At 48.8% G+C, this 17,410-nt stretch overlaps 6 protein-coding genes across 6 annotated transcripts; 3 read left to right on the forward strand and 3 right to left on the reverse strand.

Annotated features, from left to right (window-relative positions):
- Positions 1-468: 468 nt before the first annotated feature.
- Positions 469-3,831, forward strand: UA08_03048 (hypothetical protein; the record flags this gene model as incomplete). The annotated part of the gene is made up of 4 exons (XM_020265157.1): positions 469-2,086; positions 2,146-3,166; positions 3,225-3,713; positions 3,780-3,831. The coding sequence occupies 4 exons, from the start codon at positions 469-471 to the stop codon at positions 3,829-3,831; spliced, it is 3,180 nt and encodes a 1,059-aa protein (XP_020121981.1).
- A 413-nt stretch (positions 3,832-4,244) lies between these two features.
- Positions 4,245-4,550, reverse strand: UA08_03049 (hypothetical protein; the record flags this gene model as incomplete). The annotated part of the gene is made up of 1 exon (XM_020265158.1): positions 4,245-4,550. One exon carries the CDS (start codon positions 4,548-4,550, stop codon positions 4,245-4,247), a length of 306 nt encoding a protein of 101 aa, XP_020121982.1.
- A 481-nt stretch (positions 4,551-5,031) lies between these two features.
- UA08_03050 (hypothetical protein) lies at positions 5,032-7,554 on the forward strand (the record flags this gene model as incomplete). The annotated part of the gene is made up of 1 exon (XM_020265160.1): positions 5,032-7,554. One exon carries the CDS (start codon positions 5,032-5,034, stop codon positions 7,552-7,554), a length of 2,523 nt encoding a protein of 840 aa, XP_020121983.1.
- A 1,673-nt stretch (positions 7,555-9,227) lies between these two features.
- Positions 9,228-12,324, forward strand: UA08_03051 (hypothetical protein; the record flags this gene model as incomplete). Its single annotated transcript, XM_020265161.1, has 3 exons — positions 9,228-10,086; positions 10,163-12,093; positions 12,166-12,324. 3 exons carry the CDS (start codon positions 9,228-9,230, stop codon positions 12,322-12,324), a joined length of 2,949 nt encoding a protein of 982 aa, XP_020122484.1.
- A 736-nt stretch (positions 12,325-13,060) lies between these two features.
- Positions 13,061-14,355, reverse strand: UA08_03052 (Malate dehydrogenase, mitochondrial; the record flags this gene model as incomplete). The annotated part of the gene is made up of 5 exons (XM_020265162.1): positions 13,061-13,654; positions 13,711-13,805; positions 13,869-14,018; positions 14,096-14,213; positions 14,290-14,355. The coding sequence occupies 5 exons, from the start codon at positions 14,353-14,355 to the stop codon at positions 13,061-13,063; spliced, it is 1,023 nt and encodes a 340-aa protein (XP_020122483.1).
- Positions 14,356-14,730: 375 nt separating this feature from the next.
- Positions 14,731-16,959, reverse strand: UA08_03053 (hypothetical protein; the record flags this gene model as incomplete). The annotated part of the gene is made up of 7 exons (XM_020265163.1): positions 14,731-15,186; positions 15,260-15,441; positions 15,516-15,615; positions 16,188-16,230; positions 16,386-16,793; positions 16,854-16,855; positions 16,909-16,959. The coding sequence occupies 7 exons, from the start codon at positions 16,957-16,959 to the stop codon at positions 14,731-14,733; spliced, it is 1,242 nt and encodes a 413-aa protein (XP_020122482.1).
- Positions 16,960-17,410: the final 451 nt, after the last annotated feature.

Genomic DNA, 17,410 nt, shown 5'->3' on the forward strand with positions numbered 1-17,410 from the left:
TTTCGGCACGGGTAGCTTCGTTGCTGCAGCTTTATATCTGGAATTTAAACAAATATATATAAATGTATATATGCATACATCAAATTAGGTCGCATAGGTAGAAATTTAGTTGCTCTCTTGGTAAACCTATCGTGTTTATAGGAGGTTATAGCCTCCCAAACATAACGATACGCATGCTTTGTATGCATGATATAAACCCTTCATCGAAAGTGAGAAGTCCAACGTTACGGGATTATTTTTTGGGTTGAAGGAATACGCAGCCTAGTCACATGACGTATTTGCTATGACGGTAGCTTGAAAGGTCTCCGCAATCGCATACATATCGACCTACACTAACAACTCCGCCTGTTGTGACGACCAAGCACCTGAGCTCTGGCAATGGCCATCAACTCATAGACAATGATTTATCTATTTGTTTAAGGATTTCACTGCCAAGGAGTCATACCTCGGCGCTCCTCTCTCCTAACCATGTTATCCGCCTTTAAGCCGCGGCCGCTCGTCGAACTCAAGCAACGCGACAAATCCAAGATCGAATCCATCCTCGCATACGGCGACCGTCTACTTGTTGGACTTAACAATGGCAATCTCAGGGTATACAGAATCAACGAAACAGCAGCAGCCGCGAACGAAAGAAGTGGCCACGCGCCCGAAAACGCAGCAGCCAAAGACGATAATAACCAAGGCGATGACGACCGTCTAGAGACGTCTGCTGCCGTGAACTCGACCGAGCTTTTGCGAGAACAGGACAAGTTTACGCGTTACAAGACGGAGCAGCTTGCTTTCATCAAAGAAGCAAATATCCTGGTCGTACTAGCTGGTGGTTACGTTTCGTTGCATGATCTACAAAGCTACGAATTACAGGAACAACTATCCAAAAGCAAAGGAGCGAGCACATTTGCGGTGACTTCGAATGTCATCAATGACGTAGAGACCGATCTTCCATCGATTGTTTCGCGCCTAGCCGTCGCTGTGAAACGCAAGATTCTCCTCTGGACATGGCAGGACATGGAACTGAGCTCCGACGTGACCGAGATCACCCTCGTTAGCGGAATCAAGACACTGACATGGATCTCGGGAACGAGACTAATAGCGGGCCTAAGCTCGAACTATGTTTTGGTCGATATCGAGACGATGGAAACAAGTGACATTGTTGGACCAGGAAGTATTGGCGGTGGTCCTGGCCAGGAATCGAGTAGACTAGGAGGGGTTGGCGTTGTTAGCATGAGTTACATTGGAATGGGCGGCTCGGCACCCAGACCTCTAGCGACACGGCTAAGTGAAGGGCAGGTCTTGCTCGCAAAGGATGTCAACACACACTTCATCGACAGTGACGGCAAATCGTTGGGGAAACGACAGATACCATGGAATACTGCCCCCGAAGCCCTTGGATACTCATATCCATACTTGCTCGCCCTGCAGGAACCTTCCAAAGGCACATTAGAGGTTCGAAATCCCGATACATTGTCTCTCCTCCAGTCCATTTCTTTACCCTCGGCCAGTCTGCTTCATATACCACATCCAAACATAAGCTTAGCGCATGCTGGGAAAGGCTTTCTGGTAGCCAGCGATCGGGTCATTTGGAGAATGGAGGCTCTCAGCTACGATAATCAGATTGACGGACTAGTTGAAAACGGGCATCTAGACGAGGCAATTAGCCTCACCACCATGCTTGAGGATGCTCTTTTGACGAATAAAGCAGGCCGATTACGTGAAGCTCGGTTACAAAAAGCACAGAAGTTATTTGATTCTCGAAAGTACCGCGAAGCTCTTGACCTGTTTGCGGAAGTCTCTGCACCCCCAGAAATCGTCATAAGACTATATCCGAAGGTCATCGCAGGGGACTTGTCGGCCTTTGAGGAAGACTCAGAGCAATCAAGTGAAGAAGAAGCCCCTACAACCCCAAAGCGGCAGAGTGGAATATATGCACAGACGGATGGGCCCGTTTTAGATGCTGTGTCCCCTGCTAAAGCACCTGCCTACGCCCCGTCTCTTACTTCGTTCCTACGCCCCAAAGGTGAGGAAGGGAGCGATGATGGCAGTGTTAGAGGGAAGTCCAGTGAGAATTTGGACGCGAACAAACGTTTGAGTATGTAAGACCGTTTACCTACCTAATGATTCTTTTATCTCTAACATTTTTGACTATAGAAGGAAAAGATCTCAAAATGGCAGTGCGCGAGCTTCAAGGTTATCTAGCAGACGTCAGGCGCCGATTCCAAAGATTCCTCAATGCAGATGGCACATTACGTATTGAATCTCTGCAACATGATGGTGCAAACGACGAGTTCCAAGAATCTGTACTCATGTTGCTCGGCTTGTCACAAAATGTTGAAAGCGTTGAATTCGCGGAAAAACTACGTGATAATGCTAAATTGGTCGATACAACGCTATTCAGAGCGCACATGTATGCCACGCCTTCTTTAGCCGGCTCTCTATTTCGCATCGCTAATTTCTGTGACCCTGACGTGGTCATGGAGAAGCTGGAAGAGAACGGTCGAGACACAGAGCTGATCGATTTCTACTACGGCAAAAAAATGCATCGTCGCGCCTTGGAATTACTCCTCAAATTCGGCCAATCAAAGGTTGAAGACGAAGAAGATAACCCTGCAGCAGCCTTACTTCAGGGGCCGAAACGGACTGTCGCTTATCTACAGCATTTATCGTCTGAGTACATTGATCTCATTCTTGAGTTTGCAGAATGGCCTATACGTGAAGACGCCGAACTTGGCATGGACATATTCTTGGCTGACACTGAAAATGCCGAGACGCTCCCTCGACATCAGGTCGTCGAGTTTCTTAAGAAGATTGATGTTGCCCTCGCAATTCGGTATCTGGAACATGTGATTGACGAGCTGAATGATTTGAGCCCTGATCTGCATCAGATGCTACTACAGCTCTATCTGGAACGGTTAAAGAACTACAAGGCCAAAGCAGGGACAGAGAAAGCGAATGTCGATACTGACGATATTTATCTTTCATGGAAGACAAGATTTCTGGATTTTCTGAAGTCAAGTCCTCAATACTCTCCAGCTAAAATGCTAAATCTTCTTCCGCGAGAAGATCCCGATTTCTACGAGGCTAGGGCAATAGTGTTGAGTAAGATGGGACAGCATCGACAGGCGCTAGAAATATATGTTTTCAAATTGGAGGAACATGGAAAAGCAGAAGAGTAAGTGGCTGCCCTTTTTTTCATTTTTCTCTCAAAATTATGTTCTCATTATGATTAGATATTGCAATCACATTCATATCACGGAAGAAACAACAACAGCTGAGGTCGCGCCATCCCAGCGCCTGGCACCCACCGATGCTGATAACACCAAACCCACAATATACCTGACATTGCTGTCTCTCTATCTTTCTCCTCCGCATGGCTACAAGGCGCAGTATGGCCCAGCATTGGATATACTAGCCAGACACGGCTCTCGGCTGCCCGCGAATTCCACACTCGACCTGATTCCCGAGGGTATTGCCGTGCGAGAACTGGAGTTCTACTTCCGCAACCGAATTCGTGCTGCCAGCTCAATTATGAACGAGGCACGTGTCGTAGCCAATTTGCAGAAGGCGCAGAATATTAAGATGCAAGCTCAGCTTCTGGTTGGAGAGGGCCTTGCAGACGATAACAAAGCCCGGAGTCGACATGTGACAATTACCGAAGAGCGCGCCTGCGGTATTTGCTATAAGAGATTGGGCGGCAGCGTTATCAGTGTCTTCCCAGAGTATGTATTTTTCCTGAGCCTATCTCGAAACATGAGAAGGACTATATAGCTAATGCCCGATTCTAGTAACAATGTCGTTCACCTGGGTTGTGCGAATCGTTTGAAGTCGACCAAATAACTGATCTCATCGGAATATTATACCATTTCAGCACGGATCTCATTGTTTGCGGCATCTGTTGCCCCCTTTTTTTTTTCCCCCTTCCCTCCTTTTTTTTTGCGCCCCTTACGGCATGAGCTCTTCCTGTTTCCATTGAATTTTTCGTTTCCGCAACGATCGAGATTAGACCTGCTTTCGTTGTACCGATGATACCCAAAGCGAAGTGGAGTTGTTTAATTAGTTGCCGATTGTATCCGTACTTCCTTTCGAGTGTGAATGTATGAAATATGTAGTGTGTATGTCAATTATTTTTTTTCTTTTCCCTTCCCCAAGCTGGCGGTGACCGATACTCAAGCAAAAGATGCTTTTCACTTCCTTCTCTTCCAACGCTTCGGACAATTTCCTCGTCAAGGTGAATGTGTGTGCCTCACAACCTAAGCATCATCATCATCCTCGACGTTTTCCTCGCCATAATTCTGTTCCTCCTTTGCTTCCTGCTCTGCATCCTTGCTTCCACCTCCTTCCCTTTGTTTATCCTCTTCCATTCTCTCGGTGAGAAAAACGTTAATTTCAGCCTGTACCAGGGTGACTAGGCCGCGAAGCTCCGTTAAATATGCCTTTTTGTTTGCCACGGAGCCTTCCTGGTCCAGAACTGTAGCGATCTCGTGTCGGAAAAGCTGGGACGTGGGTGGTCGCGGGGAAGCGTATGACGCAGATATTGCCTGCTTGTGGCCGGACATCATTGTCGGAAGGATAGATAAGTAATTCCTTGATGGGTGTTTTGTGTGTTAAGAGACAGTCTGCTCTTTGCAATGCTGCGCAGTACTAAGGGTTTCCCGCAACTGAGCGTCGACGTAATGGAAGTTGAGGAGGGGCGGGCTCCACTCTTAAATTCGCCGGGCGCCTCAGGCTCTAAGGCTCTCAGGCAGGGCAGGGCAGCCTCAGGCACCCCCAGCCGGGATCTCGCTCGGTCAGTTTGCCAACACTCAATCTCGCAACGTCGAACAACAAGTTGCGCCAAGCAAAGCCAGAGCGTCCCTTCTCTCGTGGATTTTGTTTTATGTATGCTCTGCCATGGCCCTGAGGGTCCGTTTCTCGTCCTTAATTGCCTGTGACCACTGTCTTCTATGATTGCAGATGCAAAACCCGACGAGCATGCCGTGCTAGTAGTAGTGATCGTCCGCATGCTGGTTGCCTGGGTGCTGCTTCTGGTGCTTGACAATGCATCGGTCGCCCGCCAGCCGCCCTGATTCTCGGGCTGATACAGTTCGCCATCAAAAGCTTCAAACCGACCGTCCGGGCTCGTCTGACAGTGATGCTTCGTCTGTGTCATCCCGGGTAACGACGCTTACCCGGCCCAAAGGCCCTCTCCACGCTCTCAATACCGCTTCTCCCCATCCTCCTCGAACCTCCTCAATTGGCGTCATTAGCCCAAGTGCAAACAGCAGCAACGTTTCCCTGCCCTCTCCTCCTTCGTCGCGGCCTCCCGGCGCATCTCTGCGGCTGCCGAACGATCCAGTGTCTAGGAAACCCTCGCCACGAGGCCTGCAGCAGGAACTGCAGAGACATCGACCGCGGCAGCATTCGCAGGGCTTCTTCGAACCTTCACTCCCTACAGCGAGTCTCTCCGACCATAGCGCAGCCATGACAGCGCTTTCCGCCTCTCAGATCGCCGCTCAAGCGGCTATGCAATCTACCCAACACCACACGCGGCATCGATCCCAGACAGTTCCGATCGAGGACGGGCCGAAGACCCGGAAGGCCAGCCGAGATTCCCCTCCTCCAGCTCAGTTGGCAACTAATGTCACAACTGCTGGAGCAGGCGGTTTCTCCGGTTCTACTTACCAGAATGGGCTTGTTGGCTCGCGCGTGGCTGCAGCTACGACTGCTGCCAATATTGCATTTCCTCGGCAATCGGCAGTGCCAGAGCTGGCAGACCAAAAACAGAAGACGGAAAAATCCAAGATGAAGCTATTCTCCAAGCCGAAACATATCGGTATATCTAGAGATAAAGACTGGAAAGACAAAGCTCTACCATCTCCGAGTAAGGGCGGGTTTGGTACCTCCAGTGGACTGTCAAGGATTGTTAGCGCATCTACGACGAACTTAACGGAAGTGAGCTCCAACAATTCCTCTATGTACAACCTATCAAATGCATCGGCCAGTACAGTAGTACCGCTTGACAAGGGCGAGAGTCAGAAGGAGAAAGAAAAGGAAAAGGACAAAGACAAAAACCACAAACACCACTTCCTGTCTCGCCAGAAGTTGAAACTCAAAGACGAGCACCGTAACCTAGTGTTATCATCTGCTTCTAGCAACTCGAAACCTCTAGACCCGAATGCTCCACAGTCTCTTTACAGTTTTGCGCCATCTTCTCCGGGACCTTCGTCATCGGGATTCCCGAAATCAGGATTAGACCTCCTCCACGGCGGTCGGGCTTTGCGAGAGAAGAGAAGAGAAGAAAAGGCATTTGATGTCAACCGGGATCCAGATTCAGAGTGGCCTCTTGTAACTGGTGCTGGTGCCAACGGCTCAGTGACATCTTACGGTCCCTCGTCACTAGGCAGTTCTGGGAACGCAATCAGTAACGACAGTGTCAAAGAAATGCTTCAGGGATTTGGCCTACATAACATGGCGGCAGAAGATGTTTGGGATTTTCTCAAGGCTAAACTGCTGGTTGTATTTGATGGAGGCGACGTGCGTATCGCTGTGGAGGATCTAAACAAGCTGGTCATCATACATATTCAGCTTTGTGTACAAAAGCATATGCCTACCGTGGTGGAAGACCTACGAGAACTACTGCGTACAGGGTTTTCTGCTTTGAATCATTCGATTAGTGGCGTTCCAGATGAAAAACTAGTACCGCATCTAATGCAGATTTGGATGTTGGCGTTTGGGACGATTTTACCCTTTATCCAGGCAGTCTTTCTCCCGCTGGACCTTGAATTCAAAGGACGCGGATCGGTGATGAATGCCTGGGATGCTAGGCAATTCTGGGGTGGCTTGCCTACAAATGGTGATACGAGTGAAAGTGCTATAGGTGACGAGCTTGATGTCCGAACAATTGTGCTGGTCGCATTTCGTGACACGGTTATATTGCAACGCTACGAGGGACTGAAGGCGGTGTTTTCCCGCCTGAGTCTCGACACCATTAACGCAACTATCGGCGCCCTGAGTTCTACTTCCAACAGCAGCAACAGTGGTGGCCGGCCTGGTACGGCGGCATCCTTAGATCCCACATACGGCAGCTTCAACTCCCAATCCTCGCTGCTCAATATCGCGGGTAGCTACTCGTCCGACTCGGCCAGTGTCAATCGCAGTCGTGCGACTTCCAATACGTCGTCCAACCCAGACCAATTGATTTTTCAGTCGTTCACAGCGCCTTCACAACGCCAGCTGCAGACCTTGCGGAACAATCAAACGGCGGACTCATCTCATGTCATTACAGACACGGTAGGTCGCATGCTGCAGTGTTTCAGCGTGCTTGCTAGCATTCAAAGCGGCGACGATCCACAAGAACGAATTGAAATATTAACTAAAACTCTGAAACACAATTGGCTCGGGCGAGGCCGTACTGGACGTGATCGAAGGGGCTTTGTTGGGACCAAAGTCAAGCCAGTAATGCTACCGCGTCGCAGCACTGACGACGTCAATAGTGGTCGGGCCACGCTGACAAACGGAAGTTCGATCTGGGGTAGTTCTTTTTCGACGGGCGGAAATGTGAGCATGGCTAGTCTATTGTGATGCAAGCAAACGTCGGGGAAGGATAGGCGATGGGACTTGACATGTCATCTTTTGTTACGAAATCTTTCCTTTCTACACCAACTTGTTCTCGTTGCTTTCTTTTTTCACGTTCCAGCGAATGGAATAGCCGGAACTGCCAGGAACCTACCTGTCTAGGCATGCTCTGAAGCTGGCGTTTGACGAATACCCATGTCGATTATCTGAAATATGCATGATGGGAATGAAATTGAGACATAGAGCGACTTGCTTTGAATGAATCCTAACGTGGCCCTAAGCATATTACGCGTAGCTTAAGCATCAAAGTCACAGCATAACTTAGTTAACACATATGCAGGCTTTGGTCATCATTGCAGGTTGCCTGGCATTGTTCAAGTGCATATCCCACAGAATTAGACATATCACATTTGTCAATACAAGCAAGACCGCCGATTGGCGACCCCAGAAGATCAGGCAAGCAGCCTAACTCTCTGAGTCAACCTTACTCAGCCACGCTTTGCTCTAACAAGCATCACTTTGAATCCACGCCACTGCCAAAGAAGAGAATTTTGTTTCTTTTTTCTTTTTTCTTTTTTTTTTTTCCCTCTTATTTTTCTGGAAAAGAAATTAGAATAGTCCACTTCTCACGAAGATGCTTAATTAATTCTTTCGTCAGACGCGGAAAAATAGTTCATGCAAGCCCTGCACCGAGACAAAAGTCGGTGACGCATTTCTAGCCAACCCCGAGTTCAGCTAGCCTGTCGATGAGCTGCGATCCAACTAGCTAGCCCTGGAGGTTCATTAGTTTTCAATACATGACGACGAGCGTCACTATGCGCATGCGTTGGTTAGGCAGACTCGTTGCTTTGCCGCATCATGTTTGTACATTATCTACTCCGTACCGAGCATGCTATTGAAATGGGAAGCTCGACAGGGCCCTGCAAGCTCGCGCTAGGCGAGAGGTGATCAAAGGGATTGTCTAGCATGTTCATAGTCATACATAGTTAGATACTAACTAACGTTAAGTTATGGAGAAAGACCCACGGCTTAGTTTAGGGCTTGAGGCTGCCGCTGGAGCCTTAGCTTTAAGGCTAATCCAGGCAGCCAGCGCCAACTCAGCAAGGCAGCATCCCAACCAACCTCCATAGCAGGACATCCTCGCCGTTTCATACGATGACTCGAACGGCGCGCGGCTGCCTAGTCCTCGCTGGCTTCATAAATAGCCGCTTTCTTCTTGTCCACTGCTCCTGGCTTCGTCTGACTGGCTGGCTGCTTGTTGCCTCACCTCTCACCTCACACGCTCACATTCTCCAGCTCTCCTCACCGCCTGCATGATCTGCCTGGGGGATCTAGAACAACTCACTCGTGCGACCTGATTGCTGTTTGCCTCGTTTTCTTTGTGCTGCGCCCATCCACCTCATTCCCTGGTGCCCTGCCGATGTGAGCAGCCTCTTGCTTTCTTTCTTTCTCTCCTTGCCCTCTTACTGACGCACTCTAGCAGATACTGCTCTCCTTTTTCTCCCTCTCACCTGTCCTTCTCTTTGCCTTTGTTGGCTACTCCAATGCAGCCCCAGGAGAGAACTGCATCTGCATCTAGTCCTGGCACTGTGCCATCTCCATTCCTTACACCATCCTCAGAGACTGCCTCTCATCACCAGCATCGCCTAGAACAGCCAGAAGGTGCCATTGCTTCCAACATGGCAGAGCCTCCTGTGACAGACCACCAGGAAGAGCAAGACCATCAAGAGCAGCAGCAGCAAACCCCAGCAACTGAGCCTCTTGGTTCGACTGACTCGACTGCTTCCTCTACAGTGGCTGTTGCATCCACCGCAACCAGCAAAAACGATGTAGAGTCCACGGCAGTGGGAACCACACCCAAGGAAGAAACAGCAGTTAAGAATGAAGGCAAGAAGTCAAAGTGCAAAAATCGCAAACATCGCCTGACTACAAAAAAAGCGGCCAGTAAGAAAAGCAAGAATAAGAAGAAACATACGAAGGTCAAGGTCGAGCCTACGTCTGACGATGAGGAATCAACATCGTCGTCGTCGTCGTCGTCGTCGTCATCTTCTGACGAAGAGTCAGCAAGTCCAACTGACTCTGAAGACTCCGAATCCACAGACTCTGAGTCAGAATCTGGCAACAGTGAGAGTGAGAAGGACAGACACAGACGGAGGCGCAAACTAAAAAAGTCGAAGAAGTCAAAGAAGAAGAGACGCCACCGCAGCATCAAAGAGGAAGAGTCGTCTGATTCAGAAACCACCACAAGCGACGACGACGATCCACTAGCAGACCAGAAAGCCGTGAAACAGCAGCTCGCGAAGATGGTGAAACAGAAACGCAAAGCGAAAAAGTTGGCCAAGAAATATCTGCCCGACGAAGAGGATGAGGAAGATGTACCTGACTCGAAAGAACTCAGATTGCGTAAGCAGTTGGCTAATCTTAAACTGTTGCAGGGAGGATCTCGTCGTTCAAGGGGCAAAGAAAACAAGGGAGAAAGGGGTAAGAAGGGAAAATCTAAACGGGCTTCCAAGGTGGCCTTTAAGCGGGTTGATGAGCGTAAGTCAATATACTAGCTGAAAAGCGGATGAGGAATGACTTGCTTACAAACTACAAATTACGCACTACGAAACAGTCTGGGATAGTACAATTCATAACTTCAAGCTCCGAGAGACCATGGATGACCCCGATGCTGACGAGTTCGATCAATACATTTTCACCGTGCGCCGTAAATTCGACTGGGAGAACAAGTACATGGACACATGGGTGGATATCAAGAGCAAGCCTCTGAGGGATGCCTTGGCCACCGTCATGGATGGTGTCAAAGGAGTAAGCTTAGTAGCCGAAACTCCAGTCGTTGACCCAAATATGCTCTTCCTGTATTTGGAAGAAACTCGTTCTCATATGAAGGAGCTGAAGAAGCTTGCCAAAACTGAGAAGAAGAAAAAGGCTCGGAAACTGGCTGCCACCAAAGTTGCCCATCTCAAAATCCTGCTCAAATACCTCGACACTGACTATGCCGAGACCAAGAAGACACTCTATCCGCTGCTTGAGTCCAACATGATTACTTTTGATCTCCTCTGGGCCTTGTTCAAACCTAACACTATTGCGTACACCCCCACATACGGCCATACCGACGAGCCACGGGCCTTCAAAATTGAATATGCCTCTAGAGAATCGTCATTCATGAAAGGAACATGGTATGTGATTGAGGGAAAATATCTTGAATATGATGGGAAATCATTCGGCATGGGTAGTATGGCTGCAGATGTCGATTCTTTCAAAGGAGCCCGCAAGATCACCAGTTTGGCGTGTTATCCATTGAAATACCACCGTGATGCGGAGAATCTCAAAGCCAAGCTTATCGAGCGTGGGAAGCAATTTGTTGCTTTGCGTGGCATGAACTACCGCTTCCACAAGGGCATGGCATTCTTCAAGAAAAAGCGGTCAGTTATCAAAGTCAACATCAACGGACGAGTCATGATAGACCCTGCTCTACACCGCCGCATCAACCCCAACTACCCTATCAGCACAGTCAGACCTAAAGATCCTGACGTTTTCGATTCGGACTCCGACGCAGATAGCGAGGACTGCTGTTGCGGAGGGTCGTCGTCCGACGAGGAACACCATGATATGAGCAACAACGACTCCGAGCCTCCGCGTCCCAAGTTCAAGATAGTCCGGGACAAGAAAGGCAAAGCCCACGTGGTTGAGATTGAATATGATGAAAACGGTGTTGAAATCACAAATAAGGAAAACCTCGATTCGGTTGACAATGATAACAACAACCAAGATGGCAAGGCATCATCCCCAGAGCCAGAGTTCACCGAAGAAGATCTCTTGGTCGCTAGCCCCGTGGTATTTGGATTTGCCTTCAGCGAGAAACTGTGGCTTGAATTCAGCGTGTCTGGCGTGAAGGAAATCGAGTGGAACGAGGGTGCATTTGACTCTCTAGTATTGCCAGATAACCAGAAATCCATTGTGAAAGCGCTGGTGGAATCCCACACGTTCAACGCCGCTCAAAACATCGACGATGTCATCCAAGGCAAAGGCAAGGGCCTCGTGGCAGTTCTACACGGACCACCAGGAACAGGCAAGACCTTGACAGCCGAAGGAATCGCCGAGCTCCTAAAACGACCTCTCTACATGGTCAGTGCAGGTGAACTGGGGACAGACTCACGCAGTCTCGAAGGGGAGCTCAACAAAATTCTCGACATTGCACATTCCTGGGGCGCCGTGTTACTCCTAGACGAAGCCGATGTGTTCCTGGAAAAGCGAACGATTCAGGATATCCACCGTAACGCACTCGTCAGCATCTTCCTCCGTCTTCTCGAGTACTTCCAGGGAATCCTATTCCTGACCACGAACCGCGTGGAAACCTTCGACGACGCGTTCCAGTCTCGCATCCACATTGCGCTGCGCTACGGCGATCTAACCACCAAGGCGAAACGGAGTATCTGGAAGATGTTTTTGGAGAAAGTCAAATCGATTGACGGTGTAGAAACGTCTACTTTCACCGACAAGGATCTTGATGTTCTTGCGCGTCACAACCTCAATGGACGACAGGTATATTCACTTACACACACTCTCTCTCTCTCTCCCCTTTCCTTCCAGACGGTAATACTAAGTATAAAATAGATCAAAAACTCCGTCCGCACCGCACAAGCACTAGCCGTCAACGAAAAGGCCGCCCTCTCCATGTCACATATCAAGCGCGTCCTAGAAGTCGCCGAAACATTCGATCAGGATCTGAGGGGTGGAACAGGATATTTGGATGCAATGAGAAGTTACACCTGAGAGCATTTCTTTTAACTTTTCCCCCTTCTATTCTATTTCTTTTCTTTTCTTCTTCTTCTTCATTTTTTGGGGGCACTTTCATTTCCATATCCAATCCCATTCCACCTCATCGTCCATCCCCATCTAACGCATACATACAACAATGTCCCAAATCGCGAACTTACGAAAAAAAAAAAACATAAATACGAGCAACCCATGGATCAATCAACCCCAATCAATCCATCTATGAAGAGAATGAATGATAATTCCAACCGATTACCCATCCTGCTCCATTCTGTATTGTTTTCGTTTCCTTTTCAATGTATGTGTCACGAAGAGAAATCTTTCCTTTCTCCCCCACCCATCATAACTGTTTTGAGCGGTAGGTCTCCATTGAATAAATGATTCAAAATATATCAATGTTATTCCTCGACTGGCGATGTACTGTAAACTTTTACGTATATATGTTGGTTGCGAATTAGGGCTATTACTACTGCCTGAGTGCTAAAAGGCATTATGGAAAATCAAATAATCGAAATTAAATGCAAAGACAAGAGTGTTCTGATAAGAGTTTATTAATTGTCCGACAAAGGAAATATCATTGTTCTGTTTTACATATTAACTATACCAGACTAAACACAGATCGATCTAGACTGCTATTGAACGATGAAACGGAGAGAAACCCATCCGATAGTATGCAGCTCTTCATCACAACATACACCTCAAGTCTCTAATTCGTTCTTTTCTTCGAGGTTTTTTAAGGGTTCTGGGCAACGAAGTCAACACCCTTCTTGATGTTCTTCTTCAAGTCACCAAGGGCAGCCTCAAGGAGCTTCTCCTCGTAAGCATTGACTTCACCAACGGGAAGAATCTTCTCAACACCCTCAGGGCCGAGCTCAACGCGGGAAGCGAAGAAGTCAATGCCCTGGTCCTTGTAGAGAGGGCTGTCAACGAAAGTAGGCTCAATAACACCCTTAACGCCCTGGGCGGCCTTGAGGAGGGACTCAGCGAAGCGGGCACCAGCGAAAGCCATGGAGAGGGTAGCAGAACCAGCACCGTCCTTGGCCTTGACAACCTCGTCACCACCGAACTGGATGCGGTTGACAAGAGCGTCACGGGCCTCGCCCTCAATGTCGGCATGGTTGGACTGAGACAGAAGAGGGACAATGGTCACACCAGAGTGGCCTCCAACGACGGGGACGGCCTCGTTGGCGGGGTCGGTGCTCTTGACTTGAGAGATGAAGCGGGAAGCACGAACGACGTCAAGGGTGGTGACACCGAACAGGCGCTTGGGGTTGTAGACACCCTTGGACTTGAAGACCTCGGAGACAATGGGGACGGTGGAGTTGACCTGTATTTAATTAGCCTTGCTTCTTACACTATACATATAGATATGACATGACGAACAGGGTTGGAAATGACGAGGATGTTAGCGTTAGGAGCAGCATCGGCAGCGGCCTTGGCGAGATCGCGGACAATGGAGGCGTTGGTGTTGAAAAGGTCTAGAGATGAGTTAGAAGAAAAAAAAAAGGGTTCCCTAGCTAATTGTACTGATTGTATCATACCATCACGGGTCATGCCAGGCTTGCGAGGAACACCGGCAGGGATGAGGACAATTTCAGATCCAGTGAGGGCCTCCTTCAATCCGGAAGGAGTAGGGTCGTAGCCAGTGACGGTGCTGTTGGTGTTGATGTGGCTGAGATCAGCAGCGACACCTGAAAAAGTGGACATCATGTCAACTGAATCCGCTGGACGGATGACGCAAGATAACAAACAGATGGCAACAACTTACCAGGACCACCGCGGATATCGTACAGAGCAAGCTGGGTAACACGGGGGTTGAGCTTCATCAGCAGAGACAGAGGCTGGCCAATACCACCGGCAGCACCGAGGACGGTGACCTTGGAGGCCTATCATGATTCATCAGAAAGTCAATTGATGAAAGGTCAATCGGATAGAGACAGAAGCCGAAGAAAAAGAGCGCACCTGGCGAGCGGAGGCGGAGAAAGCCCGCTTCTGGAAGACACCGAACGACTGGCGAGCAGCGAACATGATGGCGGTTTTATTATGGTATGGTAGAGGAGGAAGAAAAAAAGAGGGTATCAAAGGGATGGGCAATTGGAGACTGGGGAGTCTTTTGGGGAGAGAAGAAGATCGCGGATGAAAAAGCTGTGGTGGATGAAGGTAACAACGATCCGACGCTGACGCTTTCCCCCGTTGAGCCGACGTCTCCGCCGAGGCCCGCCCCAGCCAAGCCGCTTTTGCCGGCAGCACGAGCTCCGGTGAGGCTTTACGTCTGCTACAGTCACTCTTCACTGAGGCCATGTTCATTTGATTTGTATATACTGACTGATTCAACGCCACCGTCCTGAAAAACGCCTGCTGAAACGCTCGAGATAAAACAAGACTACACGGTAGCAATTTCCTTCACCTCAAAAAGTGAATCACCAGCCAGCAGAATAGGAAAAACACCACTACGCCGCCCCAGAATATCCATTTGTCTTCTTTGGCTCGCCGCTCTACCATGCGAATGGTGTCCCCGCTGATCCCCAATGTGTTGCCGACACTGTATAATCTACGCTGTGTATTCTTCAGAACATCCCGCTGCTGACCCAGGTCGTGGAGGACCGCGCGGCCCCGATCAAGAAACTCGTCCAGTTGCGTATTGGTCTGAGCGAAGAACGATTGCTCTCGTAGTGCATGTGTCTCGCGATCGTAGTTCCCAGGACCGGCGCCGAAACTCAGCCCGCCAGCTGAACCCGACGCGTTCCCTGACCCAAATGCAGATGATCGAGGGAGAGCGTGGTCTGCATACGGGTTTTCAGGAGTCGCGGCATGATGTGGACGACGGCCAAAAAGCTCACTGCGGTTTGTCCTCGATATCTACGCAGGCATTGTTAGAAGCACGTAATATTTTGAAGTCCACCGCGCCATAACCATAGGAGGACTCCCTTACTGTATCCTCTCGTTCTTTACGGAGACGCTCAAACTGTTGACGATAATCTGCCAATGCCGTGTGAAAGGACTTTTCCCGCTCAGTCGCTTTTTCCTTCTTTTCCGGTATAAGTTCACTTTTGGCGAGCGCCGCGTAGTCGTCTATCGTCCGCGAAAAGGAGGCAAGCGATGCAGATATCTGTCCTATTCATGAAATAAATAAGCAAGTGTCGTTTTAACGCGCGCGCGCTCTCTCTCTCTCTCTCATATATGCTCACCTTGTAGTGCCGGCGATGTTGTGCCAGGGGATTCGGCGAATGTGTCGAGATCATGACGTATGGCCGTAGACTGCTTCAAAGCAGAATTGAAAAGAGAATTCTATAAAAAATATTAGACCTAGAACAGATACGTACGAAAAAAAAAATTTTTTTTGACAGGACATAGAAATAAATACCATTTTTGTTTGAAATGGGAACTACGAGTCGTGCCGAAGAGGTATATAACGAATACTGCTTATGACAAGCAGTCACTTTTAAGGTAGGAGATTAAAGAGAAGAAACAAGGAATATTTTGAAGCCAGTCCTCGTATCGCATCACGAGTTTTGTCTCATCATTCGTTGTATCTAATGATTAACCAGCTGCTAGTCAACCTTGAGTTAGACGGGGCCAAGGACACATCTTCAAAATTAAATGACGCCACTCACCGCCTTCGCTATGACGCTCTTTATCTTTGCCTCGGTTGGACACGGTTTTCTGACATTATACCACTTGGAGAAAAGAATTGTTTGTGAAAGTCACCATTGATTATCTACAAAACAGCATCCCCGGACACGCGATTCCAGAAAAGTAGAGAGGGTAAACGCTATCCAACCGGCCAACTCCAAAATCACCCAATGAGAAGACATGAGAGTTAACAGCCCGACGAACTAACAAATATTGGAAAATCTGACGTCAAGTGCAATGACGATGATCGTTCCTTTCAGTGGAATTAAACTAAAAAACAAAAGGTACATTCGGAAGGAATTTAGGAAATGCGTATAAGCATCCTTAATCCTTCTTAGGATATTTGTTTTGGAGGAGCCATCTATACCAAACCCAGCGATCAATATCAATAATTACCTAACCATTCCAAGTTGGATAACACTTACTTGCTAACAATGTAGTCCGCACCAGCGAATAGTCCCACGGCACCAGCCCAAAGACCAGCAGCCTCCCAGGAAAGCTTTCCTTCGACATGCTTTCGGTACGCACCATATCCGAGACCGGCACTAAGTGCAGTAATAATGAAGGCGTTGCCCAGGTAAACAGGATTTTGCGCGTTTTTACTAAATCCTCGTTCTTTCTTCCCCTTCCCTTTCTTGCCGCCAGAAGCGGCCTGTTCTCGGGAAAGCGCGTCCTCGGCTTCTCGTTGCAGACGCTCGGCTTGTGTGGTCGTTTTTACTTCCTGGTTGAGGAAATCGGAGTGGACAGATTGGACAGAGGGTGCGTCCACATCAACTAAAGAAGCGGTACTGACGGATTCGGTTTTCTCGACCTCCGGTGGAGCTGGGGCGCGACTTTTGTAGATGTGAGTCTCTGTCGTGTTTAGAACCAGGGATATTATATTCAATACTTACGCCTAGACATCATTGTTAGCAAAGAGCACTCGCAAGGTGATATTGGCAAACTTACCTCATGCGGTGGTTGAGAAGGACCACTGGCGACAGCTTGAGCATACGACATTTTGATGTGAAACCTCGTAGGGGATGTCTCTAGTTGCGTCAGTTTAGAATACGGTCTGTGGTGTGGAAACAGTCGTGCGGCCTCCACATCTTAACAGAAACAGGGAGAAAATAGCAGGAGGGGAGAGAGAGCAGGGGAAAACAAACATACATATAGTGTAGTGTAATCACGTAGAAGATCAGGCAGCGGGCTTTGTTGATCGGGTGATGGTATATCACAGAAGGAGAGCAAGGAAGGACTTCAACGAAGAGAAAGAGAAAGAAGAAGGTCACATGTGTGCTGCCATCATCCGGACTGGGAAGCTGCAGTTACGTCATAGTCAGGCAGGCAGAAGCTGGCAGCCGGTGGGTCTGCACGTGTGTCAATGCCGGAATTGGCCAATCATGTTCTAGCATGCCTTCTACCTCCCCAGTTAGGCAATATCTGTACAATGGAGCTGAACTTTTTGATG

Source organism: Talaromyces atroroseus (genome assembly GCF_001907595.1).
Source record: "Talaromyces atroroseus strain IBT 11181 chromosome Unknown scaffold_2, whole genome shotgun sequence".
Classification (NCBI taxonomy): domain Eukaryota; kingdom Fungi; phylum Ascomycota; class Eurotiomycetes; order Eurotiales; family Trichocomaceae; genus Talaromyces; species Talaromyces atroroseus.